The 19262-nt window shown below is 33.9% G+C and overlaps 1 protein-coding gene across 5 annotated transcripts; it reads left to right on the forward strand.

Annotated features, from left to right (window-relative positions):
• The first annotated feature begins 1890 nt into the window (after positions 1-1890).
• Positions 1891-16290, forward strand: LOC132616590 (molybdenum cofactor sulfurase). 5 transcript variants are annotated; one of them, XM_060331108.1, is made up of 22 exons: positions 1897-2117; positions 2244-2342; positions 2947-3005; positions 3317-3477; positions 4296-4459; positions 4774-4900; positions 5490-5592; positions 5726-5771; positions 6055-6093; positions 6175-6331; positions 7096-7183; positions 7607-7723; positions 8992-9069; positions 9172-9273; positions 10512-10602; positions 10772-10876; positions 11078-11142; positions 12293-12444; positions 13980-14212; positions 14733-14869; positions 15568-15678; positions 15775-16290. In XM_060331108.1, exons 1-22 carry the CDS (start codon positions 2000-2002, stop codon positions 15895-15897), a joined length of 2475 nt encoding a protein of 824 aa, XP_060187091.1. In that variant the 5' UTR covers positions 1897-1999; the 3' UTR covers positions 15898-16290. The 5 variants fall into 5 exon arrangements, with proteins under 5 accessions (XP_060187095.1, XP_060187091.1, XP_060187092.1 ...); XM_060331109.1 differs by having other exon boundaries at positions 4296-4450; XM_060331112.1 differs by lacking the exons at positions 14733-14869; positions 15568-15678; positions 15775-16290 and adding an exon at positions 13214-13275 and having other exon boundaries at positions 1891-2117; positions 13980-14197.
• The last annotated feature ends 2972 nt before the right edge of the window (positions 16291-19262 follow it).

Consider the following 19262-nt stretch of genomic DNA (forward strand, 5'->3'; position numbering starts at 1 on the left):
GACCCCTAACTCTAACTGAGAGCAAATTTAATCTATAAACCATACTTGTAGGGTAAATTTGACCCTTTTCCCTATCCTATTTGGCGCCGTCATTTAATTTGTGCCTTTAAATTATTTTGTACGTGTATTTACTTTAAAATAACTTCAGACATATACGATGTCTGAAGTTAGTCTTAGCAATACAAGTGCACACATATCCTATTTGACGCCGTCATTTAATTTGTGCCTTTAAATTATTTTGTACGTGTATTTACTTTAAAATAACTTAGACATATACGGTGTCTAAAGTTAGTCTTAGCAATATAGCTGAAGTTCAACCATTTTTGTTTCAACTTTAGTCGACCATAAATTCAGCCATATATGACTGAAGTTCGATCATTTTTGTCTGACTTCAAACATTTTTACTTGAACTTCATCTAGTGTACATAAACTTCGGAAAATGATTGAACTTCAATCATATGTTTAAAGTGAATATATGTACAAAAACTTTTAAAAAATAAAAAAATAAATACAAATTAGATAACGGTATCAAAACAAGTTTGTCTCTGAAATTGTTACGTTTAATCTGTTTCCACATGACCCAAAAGTCAATGCCATCAATTATGACATTTAAAACGACCCATGGACGGTATTATTGTTTGATTTTTGTTGGGAAGATTTATGGGCTAGAGCAACCCAAGTACGTAACAATTAAGAATCAACAACAATCATCAATTATTGGCTATCCAGGACAAGTGCTTGCTTCAGTGGTTCAACCTATTGGTTCATTGGCTATCCATCATTAACCAATAGGTTGAGAATTTGAATCACGTCGATTGATAAGTGGAAACACTATTGATCGATCTTCCTGATAGGGTGCGGTGGGAAAAGAAAAGACTATACGTAATATTTATTTCACTGGTAAATATAGGTAATTAAAATGGGGCCAAGTGTACCAATAGCTATTTTCTCGGCTGTTTTTTAAGTTTTAATCAATATTTTCAAATTATTTAAAGTTTAACCAACACTTTAAAAAGGTATTATCTGTTTATCTTCTTCTTCTCCTTCTCGATTTTCGCTTCTTGTGTGTTTCTTATATATCTTATTAATCTTCTTAGTGTCCATCTCAATTAGGATTTTCACTCGCAACCAAATGTGGCTCTCAAAGCATATAAGCTTGTTATGTTATTCTTATACGGGAGCATCATTGAAATTTGAACTATATTATGTAAACTTAACGACACGGAGTTCTAAAGTTTGAAATGTGGAATTCATATTCTTAAGAACAAAATTTCATGAACATATCCATTGTTTTAATTAGTCACGAAATCATAACAAAACTAAATCAAATAACTCAGTATTGCTGTTGTTCCTTACTTATTTTCCCTAATATTTGTTCTTCCCCAATAGCCTGAATTTGGAACCACAACAATTGATCATCAACAAACAAGCGTGAAGTTTGAACTAGACAGTTCGAACGTCAGATCACATGTATTTCACGACACTAAAGCTAAAATCTCAAAGTTAAAACTGAAAAATTTAATTGAACTTAAGGACATAGTATCCTAAGTTTTAAACTGAAAAATCATGACATAATATCTTGAAATTTTATATTGAAAAAACTGAACTTAAAAGGACAATTCTCTAAAGCTTTGAACTCAAAAGATTGAACTTGTGGACATAATGTCCTGAAATTTTAAGGAAGTAGAGAAGAAGAAAATACAGTAGAGAAGAAGAAAATACAATATTTACAAGCTTTTAAATTATATCCAAATATTAAATAATTTGTAAGCGAAGGCTAAGACTTAAATAGCGGTTCTAAAAGTGGCTACGTGGTAAAGAACGTCTCCAAAGCCACGCAACTTCTGATCCAATTGTATGAGTACACTAGCCCATTTACAAAGGAGACAGTTGGTGGCGGTTGCTATCCTATATTTGACTTCATCTTACTATCTTATACTAGTAGCTAAATTTTATTTTCATTTCAAATACTTGTTTGAATCTCGTAAAGTGCTGCAAAATGAACACCGAATTGGAGAAACAGCAATTTTTGAAGGAATTTGGAAGTGATTATGGTTATCCAAATTCCCCCAAAAACATTGATGAAATTAGAGCTACTGAATTTAAGCGCTTAAACGGTAAGATTTTAATTTTTCACCTTCCATTTGCAAAATTCAAATTTATTCTAGTGGAAAAAAGAAGATAATATCATAATTTTGTTGAATAAGTATCAAATTTGACGTTGACTATACATTTGTTTGTAGATACGGTATACTTGGATCATGCTGGGGCCACTCTATATTCTGAGTCTCAAATGGAAGCTGTTTTTAAGGACCTTAATACTACTGTTTATGGAAATCCTCGTATCCTTGCAAATTGCAATTACCTTTCTCTTTATAGAATTGCGTTTGGATTAAAGTGTTTTGTTTTAAGTGCTTGACTTTTTTTTTTTTTTTTTTAAGTATAGAAGCCAAGTAGTTCATTCATCATACTTGTAGTCGTAGTACTACTCTTGTAGTTTTGCGTCCTTTAATTTCTGTTATTATCTGTTGTTTCTTGGACTTGGATTATCGTATCATTTTGTGGCAGTTATGTTATTGTTCTTTCTTTTTTTCAGACTGATTTTTGTTAGTATCTGTTGTTTCTTTAATTCTGTTATTTCTTTTTCTGGATTGTTTTTGTTTGCTTTCTTTGAGCCGAGGGTCTATCAGAAACAGTCTTTCTACCTCCCAAGGTAGGGGTAAGGTCTAGGTACACTCCACCCTTCCCATACCTCACTTGTGGGATTACAGTGGGTATGTTGTTGTTGTTGTAGCTAAGTAGTTCATCTTCTTTTTTCAAGTCTCTATGGAGGTTACCTAATATTAGAAGTTTATATGTTGGACTCTGCATTTATTTACTCCAGATAAAATTTTGACCTTTTTTTTGACTGCCCATTCAATTCCTTAATTCTGTGAAAAATAATAGATAGCCAGAGCAGTTGTAGTTTGGCTAGCGAGGACATTGTTGGGAGAGCACGACAACAGGTAAACATCTTCTCTTGCACATTTTATTTTGGTTGTATTGTTATTATTATTAGTCCACAATACTCTGCACATATATATTGATGTTTGTTATTAAGTGATTGATACTATCTGAATGTTAAGCAATCAAGTACAAGCACCACAATGTTGTGGGGAGGTGTTAATTCTAAACAAATGCACTTGTTTGTCGATGTCATTTTAATGAGAGCTTGTAAATTCCTTCTTCTATATGTTCTTTCATATTCAGTGTTACGCATGTGATAATGTTGCGGTTATTTCACTTTCTTTTATCATTGCATTACGGCTCTGTTCAGGTCCTTAATTTCTTCAATGCATCACCAAGAGAATATAGCTGTATATTCACTTCTGGGGCAACGGCTGCACTAAAGCTTGTTGGGGAGACCTTCCCATGGAGCAGTACCAGCAGTTTTATGTATTCAATGGAGAATCATAACAGCGTCCTTGGGATTAGGGAGTATCCTGAATGGATTAAACCTTACCTCAAATTTTGTCATGCAGAGTGCTGATGTCAATTGATTTTTTAGGAAAGCTGTCCCTCTTTTGCTGTATATTCAGTTTCTTAGGAAAGGCTCCCGAAAGGCATGAACCTTTCCGGCTTTATATTTCAGCACATGATGACATCTCTACATGTCACTGCATCTGGACCACGCTATTTTTGGACATTTGAAAGAATTACCAGGACTTGCATGTGTTATCTATTATGTTTCATATATGCTGACCTGATTTGTGGCTATGTTCGACCATGTCTTTGTTGCTCTTATCATGCATTTAATCATTGTAGTGGTTCTTTTTATTCTAAGATTCCATTCACTTTAAAATAGCTAGTCCCACCACTTGCTGCTGAAGTGAGGTGTTGAATTGTACTGTTTATCTCATGGATATGGTTATACATGTTTCTGGTAGAATTTTCACTGTACCTCCAAGCGGAACTCTTATACTTGACTGATCCCAATTTTATCTAACCAGCCACAAAAATTCTAAGCTTGTTCTTGAAGTGAGCCCAAAAATCAGAGGACCCAATTCATCTGTAATATTATATTATGTATATGCTAATATTTAGTCCATACAGATAACTTATTAAGCCAGAAAAATTAAAAGAGAAAAGGAGAAGGGTTTTACATAGTATGAAGAGTTTGGAGAAACAGTTGAGTAGATGGAAGATTTTGCAATTGACCAGTTTCCAAAAAAAGAGGGTAGATTTTGCATGGTTTTTAATTTAGTTCAGTTTAATGTTTGTGTTTCTCAAGTATCCTTTTCCTTAAGAGTTACTAGATATGCTCTCAGTAAAGGAGCTGCTGCTTTTGCAGTTGACATTGAAGAGGGCACACATCGTAGTGAATCAGAAAGCCCCAAGTCTAACTTAAAACTAACACAGCATCACGTTCAGAGAAGAAGTGAAGGTGGAGTGCTGAAAGAAGGGATGACAGGTAAGACAGGTAACTTCTTAATTGAAAATTCGGCAAATTTCCCTTGGAAACTAGGTTCTACGCTAGTTTCATCAACTTCTACCTTCCAACCCCCTCCATCCACCAAGTCTGTAAAGTTAGTTAGCACCTTCAACTCAAATTAGATGTAGTCAAAGTTCATGAGATCCCATCAATCAAGAGAAGCCTATATGCCCTTAGGTGTTAAGTGGATTATCTTTTTCTTTTTGCGAGCTTTTGTCAAATGCTCTGGAAGTGAAGACACATAGTACCATTGTCTTCATCAGCTTTCACTTGTTTTATCTGAAATTGACTTCTTGTTACAGGTAACGTGTACAACTTGTTTGCATTCCCCTCAGAATGCAATTTTTCAGGTCGAAAATTCGACCCTTACCTGGTTAATACCATCAAAGACGGATCTGAAAGAATCTTAGCAAGCTCCCAGTATTGCAGGTAAATAATATGAAAATCTGACTCTAGTGATTGAGAATAGCCAAGATGCTAAAGTTCTGACATTTATCAGAATAGTATTAATATATTCTTTTCTTCTTGTAAGATTTTTACTCCTTTATGAGGGGTCTGGGATGTCTTTAAGAAAATAGACTTCTCTTTTAAGCTTGGCTGAGAATAGATTTTTAGTGCCTCAAACATCAACAAAAAAGGATATATACTTTTTGTGATGGTTCAAAACACTCTTCACTTCTATATTGGCTAAATTATGAGTGTTCCTAATGATTTTGATAAAAAAGTTTAAGCATGGGCATATAGTAACTAATCTGTCATTCTTAGGTATAGCCGGGGTCAAGGAAGATTGTTTGCCAATAACTACAAGAGCGCATGTTACATTTTGGATGATTTATGCTGATTCACTTAGGGCTTTGATTTTAACTATTGGATCATCGACTTTTTGTCCTTCGTGCATGCTATTCATATCTCATTAGCTAACAAGCTTGTTCTTATGTCTTTGAAAATGTTTTATATCTCCATCATTGAGTTGGTCTTATGCGGATGCGCAGACATAAATTATCTTTTCTGAATACAGAGGTTGCTGGTTGGTTCTGATAGATGCTGCTAAAGGATGTGCGACCGATCCACCAGATTTATCGAAGTTTAAAGCAGACTTTGTTGTCTTCTCGTTCTACAAGGTACTTGTATTTGATACTTGCTGTTTTAAGATTACATGAGGTACTTATATTTGATATCTGCTGTTTTAAGATTACATGAACATACAAATTACATCACAGAACTTGAAAAGAGTTTTGTTTGTTTCTTGTTTAGTTATTCGGCTACCCAACTGGCCTTGGAGCACTCATTGTTCGAAATGGTAAGAAGCGAAATAAGAAAGCCAATTTTTGTTGCATGTTTCCTCACTTATTCTTGTTTAATTTTCTCCTTCGTGTACTTTACTTCTCTCTTGTCCTCCTCTCTGCCTCTATCCCTCTGCTTCTCTGTTTATGGAGAGAATCTTTTTGGTGGTAAGTGTGGCAGAGATGCCTAGGTTTTCTTGTTTTTCTAGTTTTGAAACAAGATGCTTGCGTATTGCCCCCTTTTTTCCTTTTCTTCACTGTGAAATTAAAAAAATTTCCTGATCTTTTTATATTGATCAGATGCTGCTAAGCTGATGAAGAAGACCTACTTTAGTGGAGGTTTTTTCTTAGTGCCTTTCCTTATTATAAATGTTATTAGTGATTACTCTAGCAATTTTAAGTTAGCCTGGATTCTTGTAGGCACGGTGGCTGCAGCTATTGCTGACGTTGACTTTTTCAAAAGAAGAGAAGGTGTAGAGGAATTTTTTGAGGATGGAACCATTTCATTCTTGAGCATAGCAGCAATTCAACATGGGTTCAAAATAATTAATATGCTAACAACATCTTCGATTTCCCGGTAAGTGAGAGCTTGCTTCTTTCTTTTTACCCGGATAAGGTGAGAGCTTACTTCTCTTGAGGGTGAATAGATTCTGAAATTGAATAATGATCAGATTTATACTGTGATTGGACATATCTTGCTGTCATTACACATGAACAGAGACACTATATTGTTGGCACTCGTGACTGGATTTATTGCACACTTTTTGTTTATTATCTTTTTATGATTTATCTTGATGAGTGAATCCTGCTAATCATATTTGATTAATCCTGCTCATCGCTACTTTTAAGATATTGTTAACCTTTTATTGTTTCACTACATATGTACTGTCAACCTTTTATAATGAGGTGTTACTACAAATACTGAAATAAGTCAATTTTAGATTAGATGTTAGGCTAATTATCTTTTGAGTGAATAAAAGAGTTTGTTTTAAAAGTTTATTCAATTTTGGGACCTCAAATTTCCAGTGTTTAGTTTTTCTCCTTTTGACTTGCCTGGTAAATTGCTCTTAGTTTAGAGGGTATATAGGCAAAGTTCTCAGTATCTGTTCTGTTGGTAGAGAAACTAGTTATTCCTTTCTGAATTATCTAATTCAGTGCCAACAGAAAACGTACTAAGAACTTTGCAGATATGGTGTTAGAAATGGACTCTGTTCAATTTGTAACTGTCTTTTCCTTTGTTATTTTACAGAAATTGTTTCCTCGTCTCTCTCTCCATAATTAAAGTTGGAGTCTAATGAACATATTTTATTTTTTTCTGAAATTTGCTGTTCTTCCTGCAAGGCATACAGCATCACTTGCAGCATATGTGAGGAATAAGCTTTTGGCGCTGAAGCATGAAAATGGAGAATTTGTTTGCACGCTTTATGGGGTAAATATATCGAACATAGCATTCTCATGACTAGGTTCACATATTTTTGGAATATGGTTGGACTTTAGATCTCATTCTTATGAATTGAAATTATATGATTTGAGAAAGTCATCCCGAGTTTACGTGAAGAAATTTCTTTGATCTGGTGCTTTTATGTCCTAGGCAAATGTTAGTAATTGAAAGTATATGATTTGAGAAAGTCCTCCCGAGTTTACGTGAAGAAATTTCTTTGATCTGGTGCTTTTATGTCCTAGGCAAATGCAAATTTATTTTGTTTTTTAGGTTGCGTCTGTTCTGTTGGTTATCAGTTTAGTCGACTTCTTCTTTTGTTTTCTTTCACGGTCTATGAATTGTCGCTGATGGTTTGCTGTGAATTGTCCTATGGTGCTGAAGGTGACTAAGTTAATATGACTTTTATCTCAGTTATTATCTAGTGAAATGGGTCCTACTGTTTCATTCAACATGAAAAGACCAGATGGAACATGGTATGGTTATCGTGAGGTGGAAAAATTGGCAAGTTTGGCAGGAATTCAACTGCGGGTAAGAGTTCAAAGGCCATATAGTCTATGAAGTGTAATTTTCGTTCTGTTTTACTTGGGGATGAGATGTTTGCTACTTTATACTCTTGAAACATATCCTCAGAACAGCAGTATAGAACAGCTTGCTGTTTTTGATATAATGTGCTACTTTCATATGTTATGTTTTCTCAATGTCAAGGAGGATGACATGACTTCCAAGAGGTGTATTTTTACTCCCTCCGTCCCAAAAAGATTGTCTTAGTTTGACTTGGCACAAAGTTTAAGAAATAAAGGAAGACTTTTGAAATGTGTGGTCCAAAACAAGCCTTAGATATTTGTGTGGTTGTAAATCATCTTATAAAGTTAAATAGAAATGTGCCAATCTTTTTGGGACAAACTAATAAGGAAAGTGAGACAATCTTTTTGGGACGGAGGGAGTAAGATTTATCATTCGCCTTCACTTGTGGATGATTGCCTTGATATGCTTAGTCTGGCTCTACGAAGTTCTCTCGTAAACTTCTGTTGGTTTGTCTTTGATTTGCGAGTTTTGGTCCTTCAGATGTATGGTTCACTTCCTCTTTTAACCGCCTTCACCACTGTTAGATGTGTGAACTGCCACATTTAGAGTAGTTGTTCAGTCCTCAGTTACTGCCCTCCACAGTACCTGCAATCTTTTATACTTTTTGGAATGAGCAGATGATCTCATCATGTAGTAGTAACATTTAACTATGAAAGACCAAATAAGGGATGACTTGCATCCGCACTAATATGAGATTGTTGTGTCCTTGTTACGTTCAAGCTTTTGTGCACAAATACTGAGGTTTCTTTTGTACATTTGGTTATCGATAAGCTTTATTGATAGTACTCCTCATTCCGAGTAAGTTACCCTGTTTGACCTGAGAAAAGTTTAAGAGTGAAGTATTTGAATATGTGTCTTTGGTCAAGAAGTGTCTAAAACAAGAGTTTGAATGAGAAAAAATGGAGTAGTTCGGTGAAAGATGTTACATGTTTGAAAGAATAGAAGAAAGTAATAACAAATTATCTTAGCTGTAATTCTCAGAGAAAGAAAAGTTTGCAATAAGGAAATGTGATTTTTTTTAGAATTTTCCTAAAAAATGGTCTATCATATCTTTTCAAGCGATGGAGGATTAGTCATCACAACTGATGAAACTGGTAATTGAAGATCTCATATATTTAATGCTATTATATGCTATGAGTAACTACCTTATCAAAAAAAATAAAAATGCTATGAGTAAACTCTTGCTTCTTTTTCCCTGTATTTTTGTATAGACAGGATGTTTTTGCAATCCTGGTGCTTGTGCTAAATATCTTGGTTTGTCACACTTGGATCTTCTTTCAAACATTGAGGTATGTGTTCCCTTTCCCCCCATTTTAATTGTTATGTGGCTTCTGTTGCATGCGAAAAAGTGACCGCCAAAGGTAACAAATTCAAATTATCATTAATTTTAGGCTGGGCATGTGTGCTGGGATGATCGTGACATTTTACATGGAAAACCAACTGGAGCAGTCAGAGTATCTTTTGGTTACATGTCAACATTTGAAGATGCCATGGTAAGGGAACCCGCCACTCCAACCCAATTCCCTGAAATGATAAGATGCCTATATTTCTTACAGAGGACATGCTTCTTTCTTCACGAATTTGATGTGCCAAACATTGAACAATTAAAATTTACAGTTCAACTCAAATAGTTTATGATTTGAATGGACTAATCAGAGATCTTCTCACACTACATTTCTCTTGTTAATTAGCTATATATGATTTTAACCCCCCATGTAGTTCGGGAATTACTCACTTCATGAGCCAGATTTTCGGGTTAAGTTGGGCCCAAGGTATATTTTCTTAACATGGTATTTGAACCTCTACGATCTTGGTAAAGACTCGATCAAATAGATTTCCCGCCACCGGAGGATGGTGCCAACTTCTTTTCGTCTTCCTTTTGGTGTCTAGTGCCGCTCCTCTTGTTGGCTGTTCCGGTGCCGCCATCTCTCCTGCAACCGGCGCTGCTATTTTCTACATCAGCTGGCGCCCTCTTCTATGAATTTCTTGTCGTTGTTCTATCAATTCAAGCTACGCTGACTCGCCGAGGCAGTGTCCTAGAGATTGGTGATTGGGAATAGATTCTTATCCGTGTTAGTGCAAGGAACGCACTTATTTTACTGTGTAGTTACTCGCGATTTCCCGCAAGGAAGAGAACCATAATGCTTTTTCTTTTTGGTGATTGTGAATCACTCTTGCGGAACTCAAAGTCAACTTTCTATCTTTCAATATAAGTAAACTCAAGTTGGTTTCGCTACTATGATTTTGTACATGCTCCAGATGTATAAGTGTTAAGCCCAACGTCCATTTTCACTATAGAGAGAGTAAGGAAAAGAAATAGCTTAATGGTCACAAAGAACAACAATTGCCAACTTCCGGAATTTTACTTTCACAAACAAGATGAAGTCTTTATTTCTTCAAGTTTCTGTCTGAAGAAATATCAAATTCTAGTCATTTGGATAGAAAAAGCTAACATCTTTTTGAAATGGTAAAGATTATAATTAAGAGTGCTGAAGCAGCTAAATTTTTTGAAAACGAAAAAGTGGTTTGCTTGTCCTACTTCTTTTATTTTTTATTTTATAAATTCCTTTTCTGTTGTTTGTTCTAGCTATTGCTACGGAGAAGCTTCAATTTCCATGAAGTTGTCTTGTAATTGCCTCAATGATTGACTAGCGAACTAATCTTTGAGCTGGATGTTCCTTTGAAAGCTAGTCTTATTCCCTCCCTCATTTTGTTCCACTTGTCTATGCAGAAATTTCTGAACTTCGTGGAAAATAATTTTGTCATATTATCGTCTAATCGGTGCGCGTTGCAGCTAAGCTCTATCTCTCCTCCAATTGAAGGTTAATTTTTTCACCTTTCTACTATTCGGCATGCATTAATTATATAAGTTAATTTGGCTTCTTGTAGACCAGAAGTTGATTTTAAGTGTGGTAGTTTGTCATTTAATACCATAAAAGATAGTGTGTAGACTAGTTTAGTCAACCTATGCATTTCATTGACCAATTGCAGGGACTGCAAAAGCTGCTGCACGACATTTCCTCACATCTATTACTGTCTATCCAATAAAGTCTTGTGCGGGATTTAGTGTGGATCAGTGGCCTCTAACATCTACTGGTAGCTATTCTGTGTATCTCTTCAGATAATTCAGTTGGTTGATTTTCATGCCACATGATTTTGTCAAAGTTAAGAGATATTGTTCGTTTCAATTGCATATAGGAAATGAGTTCCTCCGCATTTTCTTTAGAATATCAAAGTATTTTGAATTTCATTGTATCATCTTACGTACTTGTCTGTTCCTTTCACTATGAAATGCAGGGTTATTGTATGATCGTGAATGGATTCTCAAGAGCACAACCGGTGAAATTCTTACCCAAAAGAAGGTTAGAACACTTTATAATGCACATCATGTGTGTTGACGCCTGTTATCCATGTGCAAAGCCATGGTAAAACTACCTTCATCCACCTATTATAATTGGATTCAGGAAAGTGGAAAACATAGCATTTTTGCCTATCATTTGATTTACCCATCCTTCAATGTGTTTTGGTTTTAACCTTGTTAATCCCCTAGACAAGCCTTACTAATAATGACTCATTTTCACAACGTAACATGTAACTTCTTAAGATAAGAGATGACTGTGTCTATGTCTTTTTTTCAACCTCCCTACCGAGGTGTAGTCGTTGTTTTCTGATTTGATTCTCACAGTTCATAAAAAAGAAAGTTGAACACTCTGATTGGATTTAAATTCTCTAGGAATAAATGCTACCGTTAAAAAAAATAATTAAAAAAATAAAAATAAAAATAAACTAGGAATGAACTTACTTTAATTTTGATAAATGATTCACAAGTGGTTAGCCTATATTTTTTGCTTCCTTTCTGAAGCCTTACTGGGCTCATCGTATAATGGATGCCATCCTCTTTGTACAGGATGTTCAACAAAGCGTGGTCTTAAAGAGACTAAATCCTATTTTCCCAGAATAACTCTTCAAGCTCTCTCAATGACTAAATCCTATTTTCCCCCATGTTTCACTACTAACTCTCAAGTGCTTATTTTCCCCCATGTTTCACTACTAACTTTTAAGTGTCTCATCACTCCAGTCCATGCTTTTTAGCCAGTCATCTCTAAATATTTTATCCTGTTTTTATTTTTGTCCAGAACATTCTTCAAAATATAACTTCTCTTTATTTTTAGCAATCTATATTCAATTAAACAAATAACGGATCCCCAATGTGGGACTTCCGAATTTAGTCGGGCCCCAATGCGGGTATCAGGTGGGAAACCAAAAAAGATTAAACAGATAACGAATAATTTGTAAGTGCCCATGCTATCGATTGTGCTGTTATCTCTACTTTAATATTTGGAGTCTTTATTTTGTAGGAGAAGCTAGTAATTGCTGGAAGCTTATATACTAGGAATAGAGATAATTAATGGTTATTCAATGTTTACTGGCTATTACATCTTAACTATTATCTCTGATTCAGTGTTGATTTCTTCTGCATCAACATCTAAGTCAGGTGTATTTGCATTCTAGGTTCCAGAAATGTGCTATATTTCCACGCTGATTGATCTCAATTTGGGAAAAATGTTCTTAGAGTCACCTCGTTGCAAGGAGAAACTGCAGATTGAACTCAAATCCAGCTCACTTGTCACTGGAAGAGATAAAATGAATATCCAAAATCATAGGTTTGAGCTTCATCTTCTTTCTTGCCTTGTGTTATTGAAGACTGGTATCATTTAAGTAGTTAAGAATGAAATCACGTGAATCAATTTGTAGAGCTTTACAATTCAACAGAGAGATGTTTATAGCATTCAAGGAAATTTCATGCAGCTTTATGTACGTAGGTATACAATGACATAGATAGAATGTTATATAGTACCTAGATCTTACTAACTTGTATCAGCATCTGTTTTCTCAGACTATATTACAAGGTAGGTCATATGTGTAAGGTGTGAGTTTTCCTTCTTTCTTGAGTTTTGAATTTTTCTCATTGCGCTAAAATTTGTATTTTGAAACTTAAGTTGTTGATCTTCCGTGTGTTATACTTTGTGATTGTGTATCTTAACTGACTCAAAAGTTAAAACAATGCTGTGTAACAGTTTCGTAAATGGTTCTTTCTTCACTTTTACGGTTTTTACTTGTGTTTTAATCAGAAAGGTAAAGTTTCATTAAGATAGCACGACTATGTGCAGTAGAAAAAGTTAGAAAGAAAGAATAGTGCTCCTTAATTTTGCTCTAATATTTCTGAAGGACTTTGTTGGTGGGCTTGCCTGCAAGCATCTAATTGATGCACTTAGATTTTGTGGTTCCAAAGATGGTTACGGTATATGCATTGTACTTATGTAAGTTCTACTGTTGAAGAATAGTTTGGTTGCCTTCAGTGAAGCATGTGAAGCTTCTAATTCTTACCTATGTTTTCCTTTCAAACTTTTTTAACGGCGGTGTCTAGGACAGTTTGTGCGCACCTCGATTGTTCCATGGGGCACCAACTACCTCTCATCAACCCATCAACACAGGTACCGGGCAAGTCTGTCCACCTAGGCTTAACCAATGCTTTGGCAGATGGGAAGAAATCACCTAATGTTTTGTTTCTACTGTGATTTGAACCCTTATCTCCATTTGTTTGTACCCACTTCATTGACTACCATGCCGCACCCTTCGATGTGTTTGCCTTTCCAAGGTTATATTCATTGTTTTCCTTGTACGTTGGAACAATGATTATGTTCTCTGGCATGTAATAGAGCGTCTAATTAAGATAAAGTTGGTATATAGTTCATGGGAACATACTGTTTTTAAAGCTATGGCTGATTGTCGAGCTTCAAACTTCGATTTATTGGATCCAAAGCAGATTGTATCAATTATTACTTGTCACTTAAAACTGTGATTTCATCAGTTTCTTTATTATACTTGCCAAAAGACAAAAGCAAGAGAAAAAGAAACTAAAAAAGGAGCGAACAGTCTTTTGAGAAGATGTCCATTATTTTAGTCTGGCAAGTTCTTAAAGTAGCTACCATTAGGTGTGACTGCTGTTGAAGTTCTCGTGAAAATGAATTAGCTGTATTTGAGTTATGTAAGCACTGCTCTCTGTTTAGTGTTCACCACATAAAAATCTAAAAAGAAGATTGTGGTTCATGAATTATAGTTATGTAAGTGGTTCTTTCTGAATTAGTAGTATGTTAGTAATACTCAATTATTTTTCATGGCTTTTTTATTTGGGTAGATATGAAGTCCGAAGTTATAACAATGAGGTTGATATCTGGTTCAGCAAGGCAATTGGTCGACCTTGCACTCTATTAAGGAATTCCGGTTCCCAGAGTTTCTCCTGCATAGATAAGAATGGGAGTCCTGGCATGTGCAGGGATGTTGGCGCTAAATTGAATTTTGTTAATGAAGCCCAGTTTCTGCTGGTATCTGAAGAAAGCGTAGCTGACCTCAACTCTAGGCTGAAATCAAGTATGTCTCTTATCTTATTCCTTTCTTAGTAGAGAGCAATCTTTCTTTCTGGTATTAAACTCTGGAATAGGAATACAAGGAAATTAGAGATTGCACTCAATACAAAGTGAATTTGTGGATGTTCCTCTAAGCTGAATTTGTAATTACTTTTAAACCATGTCTATGCAATGATAAGTGGAATATCTTCTGTTCAGTGGATACTGGTGCTTTTGCATTACTTGAAATTAAGTTAGACGAGGTAGTGTCTTCTCTCTTTAGACGAGACTAGTATTCAGTACTTTTACCTCTAGTAGCATGGCTGTTGCGGCAACAGGAGGATTGAAAAGGAATTAAAAGATAATTGGCTTTGAGTCCATTCAGTATCTTGTATAGTCCATCATACGTGATTTTTTTTTCTGGATAAGTCACTTGGATCACTTAATATGCTTCCTCTAATGGTGGTTAGTGATTTTTACAGAAAAATGTATGAAGCAAATAGGTTTATCAAAAATTCATTCAGCCTTAATATTTTTAAATTTAGGTGGACGAAAGAGCAATGGCGGAAAATCAGTTCAAGTTGGTGCAATGAGATTTCGACCCAATCTTGTAATATCTAGTGGTGAGCCATATGCAGAAGATGGATGGAGCCATCTAAATATTGGTGGCAAATATTTTTTGGTGAGTTCTAGCTCCTATAAAATCAAGAATTAGAAATATGAAGTGACTACATTCTGTCTTAAAATTGTAGTTGAGTATTCTTGTATTCAGCAAGTCAATAGAGGTGCTGATATTCGCAGGGAACGTCTGAAAACTCCTCTATATATTGAGTCTGCCTCCTTTTACAAACCTTGTCGTCTTAAAAAAAAGAAAAAAGAAACTGTAAGTGTAAGCTAGTTGTTATTTTGTTAATGTTCTTGATGCATGTAAACTATTTCTTTTGTGATATAAACATGCTCCGTTTTGAAAAGTAGTCGGTGGAGGTAGGAGGAGAACAGAGAGAAGGCAGCAGATGATTCTGTTAAATGCAGATAGGTTGTCATTAAGTAGTCAATGGTCATAGAGGAAGAAGTGCAAACTGAGAGCTACATAACCCTGAAAATGTCAAGAACATTTCCTAACCCTTAGGCTCGTGATCCCTCTTTCTTCATTTCTCGTGCTTTAAGCAAGTTTGTCAGTTTGAAGAAACAGTGGTGAGGAATGAAAGCTTGTCACTAAGTAGTCAATGGTTTATGTTCTTGACATTTTAAGGGTTATGTAGCTCCCTGTTTACTCTGGGTATGTTGTTGTTGTAGCTCTCAGTTTGCACTTCATCTCTTTTTATTTTTTGTTAAAAGTAGAAGTTTTTCATGTGTACACACTGATTTTGTTAAATGCAGTCATTGGGTGGTTGCAATCGTTGCCAGATGATCAATATAAATCCAGAGGCTGGTGAGGTGCAGAGGTTGAGTGAACCTTTGGCAACTTTAGCGGGTTACAGGAGAGCAAAGGTTAGAACCCACCTAAAAACGAAAATACCCAAAAGAAATGCAGCTTGTTTACTTTACTGAGTTAATTGCTTCTTATCATGTTTTCCTTGCAAACAGGGGAAAATATTGTTTGGCATACTGCTAAGATACGAGAATAATACGAATACTGATATGAAAACCGAATCAGATGCATGGCTTCGTGTAGGAGAAGAAATAGTTCCAAATGGTGATGGGCATTGATTATTTTCTCGGAAGTCCCTATTTAAAACTTGTGAATAGTCACAACAGTGGTGATACAAACGTTCAATGTTGTGAAGAAGGGGCGGATACTTTCTCTCTCTACTCGCTAGATCAATACATCAAATTGTACTTTGTTGTTGTTGTTGTTCTCTGTATGTACATGAGTATGTACTTCTAAAAGAACTTGGATATCTTCATTCTTTGTATCCAGTGTAATTACAATAAGTCAATAACTAGTGATAATGTATTCATGTTCATGTTCTTTGACCGAGTCCACATTTGTGTCCGGTATATGCAAATTTGTAGTTTGTGTAATATCTTGGTGTGCAACCCATGGATGCTCGAATTTGCCAGTATTGGCTTATTTATCAATACCATTCATATCCACTATAACCCATGGCATTCCTTGATTTATGAACGATGCAAGAATCCTCCTCTTTCTGTTCACCAGAAACAGTTGGAAAAGATTGTGGTTTGATAAAAGCTCTATTCCTCTCAGCTATTAAGGTCAATTATGAATTCATGTTGTACTTTGTAACTAGACGGCCTATACCCGTGCTGCGCACGGGCCCAACACTTTTTATATATATATATATATATATATATTATGTTCAAAACACGATTAATATAACATTGTAGTTTGTGCAACATATCTAAAATTTTATTATATTAATGTTTACTACGAATACAAAATCGGCAAATTTATTAATATTTTTTAAAAGAGAAGACTTATTTAAAAGGAAATTATTTTCCTCTCTTTGAGATAAAACAATAGCAATATTTAAACATCAGTTGATACTTTCAATTTTAATTCGATTAATTTAAAGGTGTAAAATACTTATTATTTTTTATCAAATTTTGATTTGGATAATTCTAATTCAAATTATTAAATTAATTTTACATGTTTAAAACGAAACAAAGTAGAAATTGATTTTCTATTTAAACGAAGAAATACTATTTTTGAATTTTTGGTAAATATTCTCCGTTTAGCTCATTTTACTTGTCATGTTGTCTTTTGTATGGTTTTTTAAGAAAACGTCGATTAGAATTATAATTTGACTAATTTACCTTATTCATTATTTGATCTCCATTTGATATATTTGTTTTTACGACATTAATCTCTTTTCACATTTATTAGAGTAAGAATAAAAATAAAAAAAAGTAATTAAATTCTATCTTATTTTAAAATATAAATATTTTAAGTATATTTATTTTAGTAAACATAACAAATAAATGACATGGCAGAATAGCAAATACAACAGTTTAACATCTAGATTAGATCTCAGGCTAATATAAAAAAAGAAAGAAAATTGTACGGTTTGACTACTTAATCTTTTGAAGAAAAGCAATTTCATTTGCTCCCACTAATGGATTGATACGCACGTGGCAATGAATCCATCATTATTGACTTAATGAGATACTTTGGAAATTACATGAATATTGTTTGATTTTTTAATATGGAGTGCACTTTTTTTTTTTTTTGACATTATTAATTTGTACTATTTTTATGCATATATATATATATATATATATATATATATATACTATGTTCAAAACACGATTAATATAACATTATAGTTTGTACTCTGTATCTAAAACTTTATTATATTAGTGTTTACTACGAATACAAAGTCTGCACTTTTTTTTTTTTAATATGGGGTTCACTTTTTTTTTTTTTTATATTGCTTGATTTTGTTAATATGGGGTCCACTTTTTTTACCGTGAGTTTAAAGATGGTGGGTCCTACTTTTTTTTTTATATTGCTTGATGTTGTTTAGTATGGGGTCCACCCTTTATGGGGTGCACTTTTTTTTTTGACATTATTAGTTTGTACTAATTTTATGCATATAATATATATACATATACTATGTTCAAAACACGATTAATATAACATTGTAATTTGTGCTCCGTATCTAAAACTTTATTATATTAGTGTTTGCTACGAATACAAAGTCTGCACTTTTTTTTAACATTATATTTTTTTTAATATGGGGTTCACTTTTTTTTTTTGATATTGCTTGATTTTGATAATATGGGGTCCACTTTTTTTTTCCCCCATGAGTTTGGAGATGGTGAGTTCCACTTTTTTTTCTTCCTTTTTTTTATTGCTCGGTGTTATTTAGTATGAGGCCCACCCTTTTTTTTAAGGGACAAAGGACGACGAAGCATGGGTCTAAACCCATGCTTTATATAGTTTTTTTTTTTTTTATATTGTTTGGTGTTGTTTAGTATGGGCCCACCCTTTTAGACATTATTAGTTTGCACTATTTTTATGCATAATATATATATATATATATATATATATATATATATATATATATATATATATATACTATGTTCAAAACACGATTAATATAACATTGTAGTTTGTGCTCCGTATCTAAAATTTTACTATATTAGTGTTTGCTACGAATACAAAGTCTGCACTTCTTTTTTTTACATTGTTTGTTTTTTTAATATGGGATTCACTTTTTTTTATTTTTTTATATTGCTTGATTTTGTCAATATGAGATACTATGTTCAAAACACGATTAATATAACATTATAGTTTGTGCTCCATATTTAAAACTTTATTATATTAGTGTTTGCTACTAATACAAAGTCTACACTTTTTTTTTTACATTGTTTTTTTTAATATGGGATTCACTTTTTTTTTTATATTGCTTGATTTTGTTAATATGGGGTTCACTTTTTTTCCCGTGAGTTTGGATATGGTGAATTCCGCTTTTTTTACTTTTTTTTATTTTTTAATTTTGGTTGGAATTTTTTTTTATTTTTTAATATTGATTGATGTTTAATATAAGATCACACTTTTTTTTTTTTTTTTTTTTTATGCCTAACGACGAAGCATGGGTTGAGACCCATGCTTCTGTATAGTAGTAATTTTGTCAATGATTGCGGCTGTAATATATTTGCATCATGGAACCATGAAGTTAAATTTTCAAACTTATGGACTAAATGTATCAAGAGTGTCAATTAGAAAGGGACATCTTGAAAGTTGAAACAAGTGTCAGCTTGAAATCTAGAATGTTCGATTAGGCAAGGTTGAAAGTCACACTTGGGACGTACATTTATATTGGAAGTAGGAATGTAGGATCCAGTAAAATTAAGGGGAAGTTGCATAAATACGAGTTTTTAAAAAGTAATTTAAAATCATTATAATTACTTTCAAAAAATTACACAAATACAATTTATTTCAATTTGCTACCATTAATATATATACTTTTTACGGAAAAGGGTCAAATATACTCCTGTACTATCGGAAAAGAGCCAAATATACCCTTGGTCATATTTTGAGTCTAAATATACCCCTACGGTTATACTTTGGACATAAATATGCCCCTTCACTGTTAAAGTTGACTAAG

The sequence above is a fragment of the Lycium barbarum genome, chromosome 11 (assembly GCF_019175385.1).
Source record: "Lycium barbarum isolate Lr01 chromosome 11, ASM1917538v2, whole genome shotgun sequence".
Lineage (NCBI taxonomy): Eukaryota > Viridiplantae > Streptophyta > Magnoliopsida > Solanales > Solanaceae > Lycium > Lycium barbarum.